At 36.9% G+C, this 21,307-nt stretch overlaps 1 protein-coding gene across 3 annotated transcripts in view; it reads left to right on the forward strand.

Annotated features, from left to right (window-relative positions):
* Window positions 1-21,307, forward strand: part of BRAF (B-Raf proto-oncogene, serine/threonine kinase) — a 129,729-nt gene that overhangs the window by 102,819 nt on the left and 5,603 nt on the right. For all 3 annotated transcript variants that reach the window (XM_054726046.1, XM_054726047.1, XM_008150468.3), the window contains 5 exons: window positions 1,519-1,565; window positions 2,331-2,449; window positions 6,759-6,890; window positions 14,040-14,174; window positions 18,384-18,537. In XM_054726046.1, coding sequence (XP_054582021.1) covers window positions 1,519-1,565; window positions 2,331-2,449; window positions 6,759-6,890; window positions 14,040-14,174; window positions 18,384-18,537 — 587 coding nt within the window. The remainder of the gene's footprint in view (window positions 1-1,518; window positions 1,566-2,330; window positions 2,450-6,758; window positions 6,891-14,039; window positions 14,175-18,383; window positions 18,538-21,307) is intronic.

Here is a 21,307-nt window from a genome sequence, read left to right on the forward strand (position 1 = left end):
AACCAAGGTGCGTGCCCTTTACCGGAATCAAACCCCGGGACCCTTTGGTTCGAAGGCCAATGCTCTATCCTCTGAGCCAAACCAGCTAGGGATTTCCATTGATTTTTAGAGAAAGTGGAAGGGAGGCGGAGAGACAGAGAGAGAGAAACATTGACATGAGAGGCACATTGATTGGTTGCCTCCTGCACATGCCCCAACTGGGGCCAGAGCCTCAGCCAAGGTACATGCCCTTGACCAGAATCAAACCCTCGACCCTTCAATCCACAGGCCGACACTCTATTCACTGAGCCAAACTGGCTAAGATGCCATATGTTTTTTTCTTTCTGTGTCACTGCAGAACTTTGGGTTCAAGTAAATTTTTGTGTTTGAAACCATACTGGGCCTAAAAAGTCATGATGAAAAGATAATTTTAGATTGTGGTAAAAGCTCTGAAGGAAATAGTGTGAAGTCAGAGTAATTGGAGGAGGAGCTCGGGTTATTTTGTATAAACAGTAGTTTGAAATGAAAATTTTGTCTGAAAAAAAGTATCAAAATCTTATTCTCTGAGAGGATGTGGAAGCTTAGATGAAAACAAAGTATAAATTATAAGCTTAATGATTTACAAACCTATTTTTAACAGTGACGTTATAATCTCATTTTAAAGCAAAACTTACTTCCTAATAGTCATTGTCAAATTTCAGAAGTCTCATATATTTGTTTTCTCCAGCTTTAAATGAAGAAAAATTACCTTGACTAGGACATTATATGCATCTCAATATAGTTGATTCAGCTGATGTGTTTTAAATGCTTTATGCCAGGCACTGTACTCGGCACTGGGGATAAACAGAAATAAACTAGGCCCAGCCCTTTTCCCTCAATGAACTTAACTAAAGCTATTATAGAGGAAGTTTGCTACACACTAGTTTTAAGAAGGTATTTTAAGAATATATTAATACTACCTTTAAGAATGGTTTTATCAATCAAACTTTCATATTCTAGTAGACTTTTACATTCTAAATAGAAAGTGAACATAGGTGGAAAAAATTATTGAATCAAGCTGTTCCAATAATTTCTATATAACTGAACAGTGAAAGATCCCTTACAGTTGAGTTATTCATAGGAAAGGAGTTAGATTGTATATTCAATCTTAAAGGAGTGGTATGAATAGGTGGAGAATAGAACAAAACTAATTTGAGGGATGGGTATAGGAAGGGATATTTAAGGTATATTTAAAGGACATGGGTAAATAGACTTGACTGGAGTGAAAGGTTTGTATTGGTAAATATAAAAGATAAAGCAAAGTTTTTTAGTGGAAAACAAAATTTTGGCTGTTCCATATTAGTAATATGTTCCTCTAATCCTAAATTTATTTACAGTCTATTTTATTATTTCTTATGTAAAGGGGTTATCACATTGTACAGTTTGTAGTTGTATCATGATTCTAAACACATCTTTATTTTTACCCCTCAATATGTTCTATAAAATTTGAGGCCAGAGTATTTAGCCCTACTCAGGTTAAAATGATGTTTTGTTTTTCAGTTACTTACACGCCAAGTCAATCATCCACAGAGACCTCAAGAGTAATAGTATCCTTCCTGAAATTTGTCTGCGAAGTTTGAAAACATCCTGACTTTTTCTTCTGCATTTTATCTTCACATTATGTAAAAACAGTTTCATGCTAAGTTCAATGTATTGTAAAGAGAATTAATAAATGGGTTTGCATGAAAGTGTAGTAGAACAAGGTACTACAACCTGCTTTTGGTTTGTGAACAATTGAGCATTACAACAAAAATCTATGAAATCTTTATGATAGTAGGGCTCTTTTTGATTGCTTGCTTACATTCTATCAGCACTGTAAAACAGGTAGTTTGTAGTTATCTACTAGTTCCTTTTAGCACTCTGACCTTGCTCAGCAGTAGGTGAGATGTAACTGAAGGCTCTAAGTTACGGATAACGTGAGGTGAGAAAAAAACATTTTTTCCTCTTCCATAAACTCAGGTTAAGATCCTGTCTACCAACCACCTTCATTCCAGTGAAGAGCCTTTACCACTCCCCAGCAGTGCCAAAAGGATATTTGGGCCTGTGTTACTAAAATCTTGTGGGAAGTTTCATGGTCTCCCATACACTTAGGAAAGCATCTCACCTTACTCTACCTCATTTCAAGCCCCCAAAACCTTAAAACCAGGTCATACAGGCCAAATAGACCTAATTAATATATAAAGTACTACATCTTTTTTCAAAGAATTTCATATTACAGAATTACAGGAATTAGATCTCTTACCTAAATTTCATAATGCTTGCTCTGATTGGAAAATGAGATCTATTGTTTTCCTTTACTTACTACACCACAGATATTTTTCTTCATGAAGACCTCACAGTAAAAATAGGTGACTTTGGTCTAGCCACAGTGAAATCTCGATGGAGTGGGTCCCATCAGTTTGAACAGTTGTCTGGATCCATTCTGTGGATGGTAAGAATTGAGGCCTTTTTACATTAATTTTTGGGACCCTGAGATGCTACTGGGTACTAGAAAGTCATTGAAGGTTTCAACTATAGTATTTTAATAGTTCCCAGTGTCCACAAAAGTCAACATTCATCTTATTTTTTATGTAAATAAATCTTAACTTTTTTGTTTATCTTTAAAAATAATATTATGAAACTAGTTTCAGTATCTTTCAAACAAAAATATGTTTTTAAACACTGTTTATATTTTACTTAAAATTGTCTCTAAAATATTTTGTGTTCCAAATGTTCCTTGTTCCCAGTTTTAAAAAAAAGTATGCAATTTAAGCATGTGTGATCTGCAACCATTATTAAGGTTTGTGAAGAGAACTACTCCTTTAAAGAGAGGCTGTTTGCCCTGGCCCATGTGGCTCGGTTGGGCAGCGTCCTGTGCACTGAAAGGTTACCAGTATGATTCCCAGTCGGGGCACATGCCCAGGTTGCAGCTCAATTCCCAGGAGGGGGCTGCAATGAGGGCTCTCACATCAGTGTTTCTCTCTCCCCCTCTCCCTTCCTCTCTCTCAAAAAATTGATTTTAAAATATTTTTTTTAAAAAGAGGAGGAGAGGCTATTTCACAGTCTTATTTAAGCCTAATTTGGAGTTACTTTATTTAGACTAGGAAGAACCATGTAATTATGGAGCACCTGGGAGAGAAGAGAAAAAAAATGAGAGATTTTTTAACACTGCCAGCTTTGTGCTGCCCTACATAGGTCTTTCTTTCTCTTTTTTTCTTACATGTTTTTATTGATTTTTAGTGAGAGGAGGAGAGAGATAGAAAAATCGAAAACAGAGGAACATTATCAATTGGCTGCCTCCTGCATGCTCCCTATTAGGGTTTGAGCCGCAACCCGGGCACGTGCCCTGACCAGGAACCAAACCAGCGATCTCTTGGTTCCTGGGTCGACGCTCAACCACTGAGCTGTACCGGCTGGGCTCTCTTCTCTTTATTCCTATTTCTACTTTGTAGAAAAGAAGAAAGAGAACATATGAAAGAAAGAAACCAAAACTTCTGTGTAGTTACCTTCAGCACGCTATGGGGGCAGTCTAGGAATCATTCTCTAAGCAGTAATTCTCAAGAGGGTCCCCAAGACCCTGTTAGAAGTCCCCAAGGTCATCCTTGTGTGAGCCCAGATTATTCTTCGTATTCCTCAGATGTTGACCAGAACAATATCACACCAGATTGAATGCAGAAGCAAAGTAGATGACTCAAGCTGGCTGCTGCTAAACCAGATAGTCAAAAAGAACTGTAGGACTGTTCTTCTCACTAAAGTTTTTTTTGTTTTTGAAAATATAGTTACTTTTCATTAAAAATGTGTAATTTGTGTTAGCATCTACTTGTTGCTGTTTTATTATTCAAATGAATTAATAAGTATTTTAACAGTTTCTCAGTTTAGTTTTAATATGATTATTTATCCACAGATATAATACATAAGCTCCTTGAGGGTTCTTAGTAATTTTCTTTCTTTTTTTTTTTTAACTTATTTTTATTGATTTCGGAGAGGAAAAGAGAAGGAGAGAGAGATAAAAACATCAGTGATGAGAGAGTGTAATTGATCGGCTGCTTTCTGCATGCCCCACACTGGGATCAAACCCACAACCCAGGCATGTGCCCTTGACTGGAATCGGACCAAGGACCCTTCAGTCTGCTGGCCGACACTCTTATCCACTGAGCCAAACCGGCTAGGGCCTCAGTAATTTTCAAGACTGAATGAGTACTGAGACCAAAAAGTTTGAGAACTGCTGCTCTAAGCTGAATACAGGGTGTCCCAAAACTATTAGTGCAGTTTTTAAATAACAGAATGTGCACTTTGGGACACCCTACTGGAAACAGAAAAGCAGTAAGGGGCTTTCAGAGCCACATTTGCCTAAGTTCTTTGAACTCTCTGTATCAGTCTCCAAGAAGGGAATTACAAGGTAGGGTTCTGAATTAGTCCAGATAAGCCTAGGGTTAAATTGAGCTATGATTTCTTGTAATAACTGAAATTAGGGCAAGCTGCAAGGTGGGAGGGGGATTGAACTTAAGAGTTAGGAGGTGTGTACTGTAATGTTCTGTGTGACTCTTATCTGCACCTTTCTTAACTGCCTCCAAGTCTCCATCTTTAATGTTGGGTTGGACTAGTGGATTTCTAAAGCCATTTCTATTTCTAAGATTCAGTATTTAGAGCTGGGAAGAATTTTTCTTTAATATATGTTTAATTGTTTTAATACATAATTATAAACAAGAGGCTAATTAGTAATTATAATGCAAATCTCAGGCACCTTTAACACACCTTTTAAGAAAGACAGCAGTGTATCCTAAGGAGGGTGCAACAGATTTTTAAATACTGAAATTGCAAAATCATTAAAATTATAAAGAAATAATTGATACACGTTTTAGAGGTGTATTTATTTAAACTAGTGTGGGGGAGAGAGGCTTAGTCAAGTGTTTGGGTTTGTCTTTATTCAAAGACCTTAGTGGATTATTATACATGAAGTTTTATATTTTGTTCTAGTTTCTTTTTTGTTGATACCTAGATAGATGGGTTCATCTTTTATTTCCCCAAACTGAGTTTGAAGATGAGAGATTAGCCAATAGTACATTTAATTGTTGAATAAATCTTTTGGGGTTGACATTGCCTTCAGAAACAAATTTAGAACATCCATAGGCTAGGAAAGAAGAGTTTGGTCAGAACCAAGGTTATATAATGCTCTGAATTATTTACAATAGTCTTCTCAGCCTTGTTTTATTTATAGCTTAGAAGAGAAAGAAAACTTTGTAAAAAAATGTTTTGCAAATTAAAACACTAAATTAACAGGATTAAGAATGCATAAATTGTAAATAGATGACATACAACTTTTTATCAAGTCATCTATCAACAACAGTGAGGTAAAAAATAAATTTTAAAGGCAACTTTTCAATTGATTTATTACTCTGTCCCTCACAGAAATTGTGTTCTGGCTTTGAAAATTATGTCTGTATCATAACCAGCCTCTCAGTTTTCTGGTTTGTTCATTACATCACAGTTGTATGTGGCTTATTTTGTACTATAAAAGCAATATCAGTAAAGTGTAAGACAAAAACAAGTAGATACAACCTTCCCTTTAACCCTATCCTTTCACTCTTATTAGGATCTCCCTCCCACACATCTTCCATCAATGGTTCTCAACTTTGGTTGAGAATTAAAAACATCTAGGGAACTTTAAAAACTAACCAATGTATCCCCAGATTCTGATGTTGTGTTATTGGGCTGAAATGCAGTCTGGACCTTGAGAGGTTCAAGGCTTCACAGGTGATTCTGATCTCCAGGTGAGGCTCAGTGCTATTATTCCCTGCCTTGTGAGATAGTCTCACTTGCCTTACTCTGACCAGTAACCAGGACTCTTGTCCTTACTCTTGACCTTTTTACAGTTAGTCCTGGTTTTGGTATCAAATTAATGTTTTCACAGAGTTTTTATTAATACCCTTCAATTTATTTGATTCCTTCCAAATGAAACAATACAGAAGATTCAAGGTGAAAGAACTGTTTAAAGCTAATATTTAACCAACCATTTGTTGTATTTCAAGTAAGTAGCCAATAAGAAATCTACCTGTAGAATACAGTGACTGAAATGTACAAAAATGTATATAGCAAATATGATTTGGTCTATATCTTTGCCCAAGAAGCAGGAGCAAAAATATTTTTCATTCCACCTTCTATTAAATCTACCCACTGCCTATTGCTTTTGTTAATAAGACATCTTTGGCATGTTTATACAATTTTTGGAGGCAGGAAAGGGATTTGAGTTTATCAGTCTTGAAATTTTGCCATTATTATCTAAGGTGTCCTTAGATGAGGAGAATCATTTGTACCAATGGGAAAACTTAAATTCTAAGGCACTTGCCAAAGTGGTTGTGCTACTCCCAAACATCTTACAACCACAGGTGTAGTATTTATTTGCTGAATCATGAATGGGAAGTAGGAACTGATTCTTGGTAGATAAGTCAAGGGAAGAATTCAAATAGCAATGATGATATTTTGTGTAAAAAGAGGGCAGCTGCTAAAATTATAAAAATACTAGTAATACAGATAGAATCTCAGCTAACACTGCCTCTTTTAGAGTTTACAGGGCATATTTTTACTCTTTCTTAATCAGTTATATTTCTTTGACTACTAGTAAGAAAATTAATTACATATTAGGTGGGTTATTTAATGATAAGAGCATTTTTCTGGGAATCATAATAGTTTGGTTTTCAGTCTTTATTCAGTTAAAGTGAAGAAGAATAAACAAGAATATTTTTCTTTTTATTTTCTAACAGGCACCAGAAGTAATCAGAATGCAAGACAAAAACCCTTATAGCTTTCAGTCAGATGTATATGCATTTGGGATTGTTCTGTATGAATTGATGACTGGACAATTACCTTATTCAAACATCAACAACAGGGACCAGGTAAATATTTATCATCTCTTGTGGTTTATTTTACTATTTATATCAAGTTCCAATTCATTGTAGAAAAGAAGTGTTAAGTTCTGGATACATATGAGGGATAGACCTCTGGGTCCTTGTCACCAGTTTAGATACCTTTTGAATACTTTTGATAGTGATAGCAGCATGTAAGGCCTTTCCTTGAAATATTCTTTTTTTTTTTTAAAGTCAATACATTACAGAAAGAGACCTTTTTTAAAAAATATGTTTTTATTGATTTCAGAGAGAGGAAGGGAGAAGGAGAGAGAGAGAGAGAGAAAGAAACATTAATGATGAGAGAGAATTATCAATTGGCTGCCTCCTGCATGCTCCCTACTGGGGATCGAGCCTGCAACTGGAGCATGTGCCCTGACCCGGAATCAAACCGTGACCTCCTGGTTCATGGATCAATGCTCAACCACTGAGCCACACCAGCTGGGCTTCATTCTTAATTAAGTGTAATGGAGTGAAATTCTTGATCTTCTGAAACTAGAGACACAACAATGACTGTACCTCATGTTTCTTGACCATGGCACGCGGTTAGGAACATGAGCTCTGCTACTACAGCATCTGGGCTGTATACCTTTATTTCATTGTATCACAGAGTGTGCTACCTGAGCAGGTACTCAGCCATGAACTTCTTTATATCAAATTCTTAAAATTATTAAGCTTTCTCCATTTTGTTTAATTTTTAAAACTAGGTAAATGGAAGAACTGTGACATCATGCTTTCATTTTTCTATAATGAGAATTCTAGTAGGAGGGAATATTTTTACTTCTCTCTTCCTAAGTACCTGTTCTCTGTCCCTTACCTTCCCAAATATACTAATGTAACCATATGCAAATCTTTGCCTTTTCTATCCCAGTAATATTAAATTCACCTAGGCTTTTAACACTGGCCAAGAAAAGGAATTGTCTTTACTGAAATTACCTTGTATACCTCAACATTTTAAAAGTAAGTTTGTGTGTGTTTGTGTGTGTGTGTGTGTGTGTGTGTGTGTGTGTGTGTGTGTGAGTGAGAGAGAGAGAGAGAGAGAGAGAGAGAGAGAGAGAGATTGCAGCACACTGTTAATATATTACAAAACAATAATTGACATATAAACTGTGATTAAATAATATTCATACATGCCCTAGCCGGTTTGGCTCAATTCCGGTCAAGGGCACGTAACTTGGTTGTTGGTTGCAGGCTCTTCCCTGGCCCGTACCCTGGTCAGGGCTCATGCAGGAGGCAACCAATCAACAGTTTCTCTCACATCGATGTTTCTGTCTTCCCCTCTCTCTTCCACTCTTCCTAAAAATCAATGGAAAAATATTCTTGGGTGGGGATTAACAACAACAAAAAAGAATAATGTTTATACTTTATACTGTGGTTTGTATCAGAATCACCTGAGTAATTTGTTTTAAAAAGTGGAGATGCTGGAGCAGATTCTGATTCGATGGGATGGGGTCCAAGCACCTCCATTTGTAATAAGTTTCCCAGGGAATCCTGATAACAGACCAAAGTCGAGAATCACCAATATAAAGAGTTAAAAAGAAAAAGTGCAGATATTTTATATGTTTCATCATAACCTCCCAACATAGTGAAATGGTAGTTTTATACATAAATGTGTCACTTCATTAAATAGTGTGTGTTTTAGTCAAGAGCTCAACTACCAATCTTTTTGGTGATAGCTCTGAGTAGGTCTCTCAGTAAGAACTACCACTATCAATGTGATGTCATAAAAATAATCTAAGTTATCATGTACTTGGTATGTGCTCATTGAATTACCATGTGGCCCTTACCCAATAGCGGTCTTAATTCTATATTTTGAAAAATTTTTTAATGGCTATATTTCTACCCAACTCAACACAAAACTAATTTTTTAGTTGCTGTTTAGTCTTTTTAACTATTTCATATCTTTAGAATGTTGAAACTTAGCTTTGAGTATTAAAAAAAATCTGTGGCCTAGCTTTTGATGATCTGATATTTTAAGCCTGCATGAAACTTAAATTCAGGATGGACCAAAATACTAGCTGAAGGATATAACTGAAACATATTACTTACTGTACTCGTGACATATTCGAGATCCCTGAGGTACTGATGACGGCAATCTGAGTAGCAAGATTGTTGTCTCTAATTAGCAAGATTTGTGAGCTCTGCCTTTTACTGTCTCATTTCCTCAGCCAAATAGCATAATCCCCGTGCCATGTTCACTTTTCCTATGCAAAGTATTTCTCTAAAGGAATTACGTGGGAATTACAGTTTAGTGTTTGTTGATTTACCATAGATAACTACAAATAATAAAAATTTGTGAACTTAGATGACATCCATTTGCAAGTGAATATACTTATTTTAATAAAACAATAAAATTATATTATGAAACAAGTATTATTATCTCCAAAATATGGATGAAAGCATCCCAGAGTTCTTGGCATTTTAGGCACTTTGTCCTCCATGGGAGTATAATAAGTGATGTGGCAAGGGCTTCCTTTCCTGAGAGAAATAAGTGAGTGACCATCAGAAGGGTATAAGGCCTTTATTAGTTAGCTCTTTCTGGTAGTACAGTTAGAGGCTTGTGGAATTTGCCAGTCTAAAACCAAGTTAAGTATTTGATAAAGAAAATGGAGGTAAAAGAACCATATACTGCCCTGGCTGCTGTGGCTCAGTTGATTGTTGCATTGTCCCATGCACCGAAGGGTTTCGGGTTCAATTCAGGGCACGTATCCAGGTTGTGGTTCAATCCCTGGTTGGGGTGCATAAGGGAGGCGACTAAACGATGTTTCTCTCTCCCTTTTTCCCTCTCCCTCTCTCTATAAAACCAATAAAATAAAAATGCAAAAACTATTAAAAGAAAAAAAAGGAATGATATATTCTTCCCATTACCATTCTTCATTATCATCTAGTCTGCTTTCTTCCAATGGCATTTTCTGTGAAACTCCCTCCTGAGTTGCTAACTCTAGTCATCCTCAATGAAGTGTAACCACAGTCATTGCTCATACCATCCCTTTGATTTGATTTTCTTTCCTTCTCTTATACTTTGATGTCCATGGCTCTCAGATTGACTTCTGCTTGAAAATCTAGGAATATTGTTCTTTTTCATGGTAGATGAGAAAGCTGCTTCTTTACTATATAACAGAAACCATTCCCCCATGCTCTCACCCCTATAGTCAGAGGTGGCAGGTTTTTTTGTTTTGTTTTGTTATATATATATATATATATATATATATATATATATATATATATATATTTTATTGATTTTTTACAGAGAGGAAGAGAGAGGGATAGAGAGTTAGAAACATCGATGAGAGAGAAACATCGATCAGCTGCCTCTTGCACATCCCCTACTGGGGATGTGCCCGCAACCAAGGTACATGCCCTTGACCGAATCGAACCTGGGACCCTTGAGTCCGCAGGCCGACGCTCTATCCACTGAGCCAAACCAGTTTCGGCCAGAGGTGGCAGTTTTAATGGCAGTAAATTCAAGGCAGGACTCTGGTAAAGTAGCATGATGTAATGGCAGACCCTGGATTCACAACCTGCATAACCTGGTCACATTACCTCTGTAGGTGTATGTTTTGTGTGTGGGGTTTTTTGTTTGTTCGTTTTCCAATTATAAAAATAAGAAATTTGACTAAAGAATTCCTTCCAGTTATAAAAATCAGGATCTTTACTAAAACAGGTCTCTTAGCTCCTTAAGGGATGACCAGCCTATGTTACTTTGCAGGGTAGCATACCTTTTACTTTAGTTACCCTAGTGCTGAAATCTGAGAAATTGTTTTGTCATTTTTTTTCTCTGTATGATTCCAGTTTGTTCTCTTATTACTGTATTCTTCCCTCTTTCAGTACAGCTTCTTACTAAGTTGAGATTTACTAGTATAATGTGCTCATTAACTATCTACCTTCAGGGCTTTCTTTTCTTGGAGCAGAAGTGCCGTGTCATCTTAGAAATAAATAACATTGCATTTATCTGTTATTTCAAGTGTATTCCAGTTATTATTGCTGTACAACAAACCACCCAAAACATAGTGGCTTAAGCAACTTATCCATCTGCAATTTGGGCTTCTCTCAGTGAGGAAGGTTTATCTGTCTCACATGGTATTATCTGGGGTAGATTCAGTGAGGAAGAATCTGCTTCCAAAGTGGCTCATTCACAAACCTGACAAGGGGGCACTAGCTGTCAGGTGGGGGAAGCCCAGCCAGAGTCCTCAGTTATTCTCCATCTGGGTCTTTATGTGAGGATTTTTTCATGGGAAACTTGGACTTTCTCATAGCCTGGTGGCTGGATACTAAGCACAAGATCTCAAGAGACAGGAAATGATAAGTACCATTGTCTTATCAACACAAAAATTATTTCAATAAAAAATTTTTGATACTATATGCAAAGCACTGTGTGATATAGAGGGATACAGATATGAATAAAACACAGGCTGAGCTCTTAGTGGAGTTTACAGTTCTGTTGAGGCAGTGCAGGTGTGTGATACTGACGATAAACAGATATATACAGAGGAGTGAATGAAGAGGTGGAGATGCCAGGAGTGCTGAGTGTGGATTGAGAATGAAAATAACCAGTCCCAGAATTTCAAACCAAGCCACTGATTTACTAGTAAATGTGCCACTTGAATCTTCTATCCATGAATTACATCCAAGAAAGACTCTCTCTTAAGTTTAAATAATTACAAAGAATGTAATTGCCAGTGTATTATATTAACATTTCAAAATAAAGCCATTATAGCCTTCTTTTAAAAGTGCCTAATAAAACATAAAAGCCATGCTGATTTGATGCCTACCATCACTTCTTTAAAAAAATACAAAAACTCTTCATTAATTTTTGAAAGTTTTACATGGCTCTTTTTTTTCTTCTTTGAACTACTTGTATTACTATTTAAATTTAGAATTTAAAAAATATTCCTATGATTTTTATCAGCTCTGAATGCTATTTTTAAATTTTTACTTATTCCGTTATTAATAACTATCAATGTATAAGTGGTGGAGATAAGTTTTTATTATTTAAGAAACATTTAAGGTAAAATTTTATTGGGAATGTGTATCTTAATGAACAACATGGGGCTTTTTAAATTTTATTTATGAATCTGTGGATAAATATGACTTTTGCTAGAATGAGCTGGACTTAGCATCAGTCCTTTTCCTTGTTTTATTTTTAAAGAAATAAGCATTGAGAAATATTGTTCAAATAAGTAAGAAGCTAAGAAAATCAGGAGTTTCATTATAATGTATGCAGAGTTCAGTGGTCCCCAAACCACCTTCAGGTTCAGTAATTCATTAAGTCTCACAGAACTCACTGAAAGTTGTTAATTGTCACAGATAGTTTGTTGCAAGAAAAGGAAACAAATTAAAATCCGTCCAGGGAAAGTGCACATAGGGCAGCATTAGGAGAATTCCACGTGTAGAGGTTCCAGTTGTCCTCTCCGAATGGGATTGTGGACAACACTACTCCTGGCAGCAATGTGTGACAACACGCACGAAGTATTGCCAAACAGAGACTCTCACTCGAGCCTTGGAATTCAGAGTTGTTACTGGGTCACGCAGATACGCTTGACCACTGCTGTGGCCAACCATAGCTTTCAGAGGGCAAGCTGATACCACTTGAGTCTAAGCCCCCTCTATAAATCACATTCATAGCATAGACTATCTGACATCTCCCAGGGCCCCAGGTAAACAAAGACACCCTTATCAGGCACAAGAGGCTAGGGCAGTGATGGCAAACCTATGACACGCGTGTCAGCACTGACACGTGTAGCCATTTTTGGTGACACGCGGCCGCTAAGGCGGCCGCATGCCAAGGATGAAACATTTGCTGCTCCTGAGGATGAAACATTTGCGAAATAATGTTTTTTTCCTCAAAGTGACACACTACCCGAGTTATGCTCAGTTTTTTGGCGAAGTTTGACACAACAAGCTCAAAAGGTTGCCCATCACTGGGCTAGGGATTACTTCCCAGGAGCCAAAGGCAAAGGCCAGCCCTCTACGTGGGCAAGATTATTCTTTACCATACACCATATCACTCAGTTATTTGAATTCATTTCTTGAATTCAAAAATTACATAATAACTTGTCATTAATAGTTATTTTAATAGTCAGCTGACAATTCAATTAATTTTACTGAAAGCGAAGAATTGCAAACCAACTGCCTTGTAAAGGGAATGTTGCCCATTCATTGGAGCACAGTTAGACACCAGTATTTGGAAGTGTCCCTTTGGTACCCCAGCAGTTTTACACCCTGGAGCGCTGTGCACTATAGTGAAATTCCGTACTGGTAAGAGGTAACTTGTAAAGTGGGAAAAGAATAAGCTTTATACTTTCATTTTAGTGGTGCTTAGCCAAATCAGCTTATAGTTAACAAGGGTTATTACATCACCAAACAGGAAATAACATAAAGTAGGATATCAGTCTTGACTTTCTTAAAATTATCAGCTCTGCCCTGTAACAAGGAGCTCTCTACCTCAGCCTCCAGTCTGCCCCTATTGGACCAGTTCCCTCTAAGAGTAAAACCCCTCTTTCCTCCCTAAGTCACAAGACTCCTAACATCTGTCTCCGTCCACCTTCAAAAGAGCTGAAAATTAAGAAATTAGAAAAATTACAAATCTCTGCAAAGGGAAGACAAATCTTTTTACTTTTTAAACAGAACTTTAGTTCTTTCTGGAGGAGTCTCTGATTCTCAGATTTATATAACTGTAAATGCCCCATTAGAGTTTCCTCACCAGAAGAATTTAAAATGCTGATGTTAAAACTAAAAAGTTAACTTTGTTGGTTCCTGCTACATATGTATAAAGGGCTTAGTATGATGCCCAATAAATTATTTAAGTAGAAAAGAGGCATAATCTGGTCTGTGTTTTAGAATGATGATCCTACCTGTGGAAAATGGATTGGATAAGGCAACTGGAGCATGGGAGCAATTAGGGAATCTTAACAGTAGTCCAGGAGTCATGAAGATTTCAGTTTGCAGTCCATGAAGTATTGGCTCCCAGTTATATGTAGGCATCAGAGTATTAGCATTATGTTATTAAATTTTTTATTGAAGTGTAATGTGCAAACAGAAAAGTATACATCTTAAGTGCATAGCTTGTTGAATTTTCAATCTTTATGCCTTTTTCAGCTAATCTACAAGTTTTATGATTTGCCTATTTTTTCTTCCCAGATAATTTTTATGGTGGGACGAGGATATCTATCTCCAGATCTCAGTAAGGTACGAAGTAACTGTCCAAAAGCCATGAAGAGATTAATGGCAGAGTGCCTAAAAAAGAAAAGAGATGAGAGACCACTCTTTCCCCAAGTAAGAAAAAACTCTATGTTCCCTAAAAGAACAGGCTAATATTCAAATGCAGATTTTTTTTAAGCACTTTTTAGAGCACACAGTTTATATTTCATGGGTTTGGATCCCATGTGATTATGTGCAGACTCCAAATAAGTAAACACAGAGATGATTTCATAAAGGTTGGACAGTGGCACACCTAAAAACTTGGGATCCCACTTCACACTATTCAGAAAGATTTGGCTTTTGCCTAACCATTCTCAAATGTTTTGGTATCATAACCCTTTTACACACTTTAAAATGCTTAAAGACCCCCCCCCCCAAAAGAGCTTTTCTATATAGTAATTACAATTTTAGAATTTAAAACTATGTTTTCAACTAAGTTTTTAAAATATTTAAAAATTCTCTCTTTCGCCTTCTCTCCCCTCTCTCCCCGCTTTTCCCTCCCTGCCTTCCACTCTCTCTGAAAATCAATGAGAAAAATATCCTCAGGTGAGGATTAATTAAAAAAATAAAACAATGACAGTAACAAAGGCAAGTAATATCTTAGTTTATGATGAAAATCGTTTTTCCACAGACCATACTTTGAGAATTGCTGCTTTAATTTTTTTGATGGCAAAATAAACAGATTCCAAACTTCCCTTTAATACTAGGCCTTTTTGAGGGGCATTTCCACCTGGGGCTAAAGGAAATAGCAGCTGTCAGCACTGGCTGCCTTTCTCTGATTTTTGGAAATTTTCCATTGCTTCTTACCTGTTTATGTTGTAAGGCTAAAGCCCTTAAGTTAATGATCTTTCAATAAGCCTCACAAACTGGAACTAATTACCTGAATAAGCTTAGAAAGTTAGTTATAGTAGATATTGTGACATAGCATCCCACTGGCAGTGTTTTATGGTGCTTAGGAAGTTCCTGGCAAAACAGTATAAATGTGTCTCAATCAACCAATACAGTTTTCAAGTGGAAGTGCTGATTCCCACAGTTACTCAGCTCCCATAATTACTGAGTTGGTCCTTTCTAAACCTATGCCTTTGAATACCCACCCCTAACTGAGTTTCTTAGACAAAGGCCACTGTTACAGGAATGAGTGAATCTTTTATCCCCATCTCAAGAATTAAAGATAGAATTTATAGTTTTATCAAATCTCTCAGGGGCCATCTCAGAGCGGGGAGGGGATGCTAACTGGTTGGCTGGATAAATACATGTTTTACAAATTGGAATTCTAAATTACTCTTCTTTTGAGGAAGAGTTGTTTTTGTGTGTATGTGTGTTTTTACCCAGAAAATCACTGCTTTAAGGATATCAAAGTAAAGTCCATATTGTTGGCCAGTGTCAGCAGGACCCCACACCATCTTCTTTTCACATCCCAGGTGCTAGGGTTTGCTATTTAACACAGTTGATGTACATTCATAATGCAAATTACATACTTAGGCCCACTTTTAGTAAAAAGTATTTAAAGTATTAAGATGTCTGTATTCCTAATATAAATAACATTTCATTCTTTTCATGGTATCAGAAAATGAAATGCATCCATGAATTTTCCAGACTATTGAAGCCCCTTTTAACTAATATTTTTTAATTTTCATTAAAGGATCTCTTTTCACATTATACACATAAATTTCAAGTAGCTAAAGATTTACATGTTAAAAACAAAACTATAAACAAATGAAATCATTTTTATAACCTTGAGGTAGTAGGAAAGGCTTTCCTAAGTAAGAGATAACATCCAGAAGTTATAAAGGAAAAGATTAGCAGGTATGACTCCATTAAAAGATTTTAAACTTTTATGTAGTAAAAATAATATTGAAAGATAAACATGGAGAAAAATAATTATAGCATGTATAGCAAAGATTAAATATTTATAGTATACAAATGGCTCCTTCAAATCAATAAATAAAAGATAATCAATAGAAAATAAGCAGAGGGTATGAACTGACAATTCACAAAAGAAATACAAATGGTAAATGAACTTAGGACTAAATGTTAAGAGTTCAGTGATAGTCATTAAAATGCAGAGTAATACAATAGTGAAATCTGTTTTTTATTTTTGCCCCTCGATTGGCAATAGGCAGCATGGGGCACAGTGTTGGGAAGGGGGAAGAGCCTTCCTTTTCAATTTAACAGTATTGGTGGCCTGTAAATTGGTTAGGACTTTTGATTGGACTTGGTAAAATCCATAAGCTTAAATTACATATACGCTTTGCTCTGATAATTCCACTCCTAAAAACCTGTACTACAGAACCTGCTTCCACAAGTATTCAGATATGTACAAGAATGTTTATGCGGTGTAAAAGGAAAAAGTAAAGACATAAAGGCCAAGGTAGGCTCTGCAGATGGCATGCATATCAATAAGGGAACAAGCAACACAGAAAAATGTGTGAGACACTACTTTAAATGCTGTTGAGTGTGAGGGTGGGGTCTGTTTTCATATGTGCATGTTTATGCATAAGAAAGGTCCTGAAGAAATTATAGACTCTTTAACAGTGGTTACCCTGGGAGGTAAGATTTATACTTTTCCATATTATTTGAATTTTTATTTGTGTGATATGCTTGTAATTTTTTAAATATATTTTTATTGATTTCAGAGAGGAATGGAGAGGGAGAAAGAATGAAACATCGATGATGAGAGAGAATCATTGATTGGCTGCCTCCTGCACACCCTCTCCGCAGGCCGACACTCTATCCACTGAGCCAAACAAGCCAGGGCAATATGCTTGTAATAACATTGCTTACTTCTTACCTTTATGCTAACCATTATAAAGATTATAGTTTAACTAGAGGCCTGGTGCACGAAATTTGTGCATGGGGGGGTGTCCCTCAGCCCAGCCTGCACCCTCTCCAATCTGGGACCCCTCTCACAATCCAGGACTGCTGGCTCCCAACTGCTCGCTTGCCTGCCTTCCTGATTGCCCCTAACCACTTCTGCCTGCCAGCCTGATCACCCCCTAACCACTCCCCTGCCAGCCTGATTGATGCCTAACTGCTCCCCTGCCAGCCTGATTGCCCCTAACTGCCCTCCCCTTCAGGCCTGGTCCCCCCCCCCCCAACTGCCCTCCCCTGCAGGCCTGGTTCCCCCCCAACTGCCCTTCCCTGCAGGCCCGGTCACCCCTAACTTCCCTCCTCTGCTGGCCTGGTCACCCCTAACTGCCCTCCCCTGCAGGCTTGATCGCCCCCAACTGCCCTCCCTTGCAGGCCTGGTCCCTCCCAACTGCCCTCCCCTGCTGGCCATCTTGTGGTGGCCATCTTGTGTCCACATGGGGGCAGCCATCTTATGTGTTAGAGTGATGGTCAATTTGCACATTACTCTTTTATTAGATAGGATTTTAAAGAGTTAGGCCCAGCCTATGTGGCTCAGTGGTTGAGCATCGACCAATGAACCAGGAGGTTAAAGGTTTGATTCCCTGTCAGGGCACATGCCTGGGTTGCAGGCTCAATCCCCAGTAGGGGGCGTGGAGGAGGCAGCTGATCAATGATTCTCTCTCATCATTGATGTTTCTATCTCTCTCTTCCTCTCTGAAATCAATAAAAATATATTTTTTAAGATTTTTGGTAGCTCAGAAAATAATAATAGTAATAATAATAATAGCTGCTAAAATTCTATTTAGTACTTATTATATACCAGGCATTGTACTAAGCCCTTTATATATGTCTCATGATTATGTACATACATTACCACACTGTATGCCTTGAAAAGTCATAACTTGTTTCTTTATACCTTAAAATATGTTGAATGTCTATGTAAGATTTTAGATGCTTTCCTGTAAAGCAGTGGTTCTCAACCTTTCTAATGCCGCGACCCTTTAATACAGTTCCTCATGTTGTGGTGACCCCCAACCATAAAATTATTTTCGTTGCTACTTCATAACTGTAATTTTGCTACTGTTATGAATCAGTAGCAAATGTAAATATCTGTGTTTTCCGATGGTCTTAGGCGAACCTGCTAGCGGTTCTCAAACTTTGGGTTGCGACCCACAGTTTGAGAACCGCTGCTGTAGAGCCTAAGACCATCGGAAAACACAGATATTTACATTACGATTCATAACAGTAGCAAAATTACAGTTATGAAGTAACAACAAAAATAATTTTATGGTTGGGGGTCACCACAACATGAGGAACTGTATTAAAGGGTCGTGGCATTAGAAAGGTTGAGAACCGCTGCTATAAAGTATGACGGGGGTCTTAAAGATTAATACCACCTAGATTTTCATTCTTCTTTCTTTCTTTCTTTTTTAGATTCTTGCCTCTATTGAGCTGTTGGCCCGCTCATTGCCAAAAATTCACCGCAGTGCATCAGAACCCTCCTTGAATCGGGCTGGCTTCCAAACAGAGGATTTTAGTCTATATGCTTGTGCTTCTCCAAAAACACCCATCCAGGCAGGGGGATATGGTGCGTTTCCTGTCCACTGAAACAAATTAAATGTATGAGAGAGTGTTGGAGGGTAGGCACAAAGGAAAATGAACATATGTGTGCTTATATATTTGTTAAATTGAATAGAATTTTTTTAAGGTAAGCCAATGTGTTTTAAAACGTGTTTAAAAACGTAATTTTTTCCCCATCTAAAATTTACACTTAGCATTGGATTTTCAATTTCCAAGTGTTTAAAATGCAGACATTGCTAAAAATGTGCAAAGCCTTTTCCAGATGTTTTATTTCCTATTCCAAGTTTGTTTTGTTTACTTGGTTATTCTGATTATTAAACTTCAATTAAACTTTTCCCATGCACCTTTTGTCATTAGCTACTGCCCATCTGTTAGGGTTTCCCAAGAATAGCAGCACTCCTGTGCACGTGTGTGTAGGTGGGAGGTTGACAATAGGTTAGCCTGTGTCAAGTTAGGCAGACCAGACAGATTGCATTCAGGAAGTCACTAAAAATGAGTAAATTTGTTTTATTCTTAACATTTTTCTGTAACTATTTCTTTTTCTTACAATTTGGAAAGTGTGAATGTCCTGTCCTGTATTCCCTTAAAGCAATATACTAAACCAAATTTCTTTTTATAAATTATGGGTGCAGGTAACTATAGCTGTTGCTGAGAAGTGGCATGCTTGACATGAGTAACATGGTTTAACTTTGCATCTTAAGTGGGGAAATGTTATAAGCTGGAGTTCTGTATAGATGTTTCTTTATATATTAAGGATATCTTACATAGAAGCCTAATTTCCTTACAAATGCACTGCCTCCTCTTTCCCCCAAAAGCTTCACAGAATCCTGTGAGAACTGTTAGGTTTGTTTTTCTTTTAGATATCTTTGTTTGCCAAACACCGGGTAATGGATTTTTTTTTTTTAATTGTTGCTTTAAACTATCTTACCTCTTGTGGTGCCTCTTTTAGCATGTGTCTCATAAACTTCTGCGCTCCTTATATTCTTTGCCCAGCAATTCTACTTATTATGAAAGAATGCCATTCTTTTTGTATGTGTTCCATGGTACAAAGTATTTGTTAACGCTTTCTCATGCTTACACTGTCTTGTGTAGACAATGACTGTAATGTGACAGTCAGTATATTCTCACTGTGAACCATAATCTTACTGGGAAGAAGCATTGCTGTCCTCCTATCAAAGAAATTGACATCTCTCGTTCAGAGTCAGCCTAAGGACCAACGCCAGCCTCTTCAGTACATCTTTATTTATTCAACTTGAATTTGTACTGATTTCTAAATATAGCTGACAGTTCAAAGTTATTCAAGCTCACAGACAACATCTGCCTAAATGCTATCCTTCTTTGAAGCCAGTAAAGAAAATTGGAAAGACTTTAGTAATAACGTAGTTTTTAAGTACCACAAATTTTTCAAATACTTTTTGTATTTGCATAAATTAGATTTCATCCAGGAAAACCACGCAGTGATAAGTATGGCATACCTTTTGCTCCTCATTTGGGTAGCTTCAGATAAGTAATGTCATTCATGTTTTTAGAAATTGATTCATGGTTTTTAGTTTAGGCAAGAGTAGTGAAAAAGAAGTTTCTCATATTTTAAAGAATAAGAAAGACAAGATAATGTAACATGTTGGAAAACATCAAAGTGCATGATTTCTAAGTCCTCTAGTGACACTAAAAATACAGTTATTAGTAACTATTAAGTGGGGTTTTATTCACAAATTGAATAGCAAGCAAGTAGCTAACAAAGTTTTAACAAAGTTGACTTGCTGTATGGAATGCTCAAAGACGGACATTTTGAGGCACAAGAGTCAAAGGGTCTTTTTATTGATCGAGCTGTTTCTGTAATTCTCCAGTATACTTGCTTCACTTTTATCTTTCTTTCTTTGTACACTCTCTTTTTTCCTCCCAACATTAACCACCTGAACAGTCCTCACCATCTGCATTCTTTCCTTTCCTTCTTTGTCAGTCTCCTTTGCCAGAGGGCATTCAAAGCTAAGCTCCTAGAACTGCTATCCCATAAACATTGAAACATGCCTTCAAAGGGTCTCATAGTAACTCTCTTCTTTCCAAATGGGGCCCACTGGGAAGGTTAGTGGAAGAACATTAAAAATAGCAGGTGAGATGTTTAGATAACATGGATCTGGAGAAATAGGAAGCATTAGAATGATATATGGTAGTTTACCTTTCTGTTGTTGTTTGTTTTATACTAAGTTTTTAGATATAGTCTCCAAATAAAGAAAAACATTATTTTCCTAACCTTTTGTAAAGGTAATCACTTTAACTAGTTAATCGCAACAGAAGGACATTCATTCTCTTGTAACTGACTTCTTCCCTAAAACCCAGGACCTGATATATTTTCATTAACGTTGGTTTCCTTCTTCAGGAGGCAGCCTTTTCATAAAATTTGTTTCACATTTTAGAGGTTTTAGTAGTCAATGATGAGGAATGAGATTTGTCTTCTTGATTTTAAGTAGTTTAGGTATCATAGCATCTAATCAAATGTTTCAGGTTTGTTTATTTTCTGATATTACAATAGTGTACTAGCTATTTAAATACCAAGTCAGTTGTTAAAATCATCCTCTCTAGATAATAACTATTTAACACACCAGCTTACATTGGCCTTTCTCTCAAGGTGGCCACTCTCAATTTAAGGAAATGATCTGCCTTTCTTTTTTTAAATACAGTATTATGAATATGGGTACTTCATGACTAAAGCATTTCGTCAATCATAGGCTTATTTAATTGAGAATTATTGAGCATTTCTGTGGCACTTCAGTGTGTCT

This window comes from Eptesicus fuscus, chromosome 14 (genome assembly GCF_027574615.1).
Source record: "Eptesicus fuscus isolate TK198812 chromosome 14, DD_ASM_mEF_20220401, whole genome shotgun sequence".
In the NCBI taxonomy this organism is placed as follows: Eukaryota; Metazoa; Chordata; class Mammalia; order Chiroptera; family Vespertilionidae; genus Eptesicus; species Eptesicus fuscus.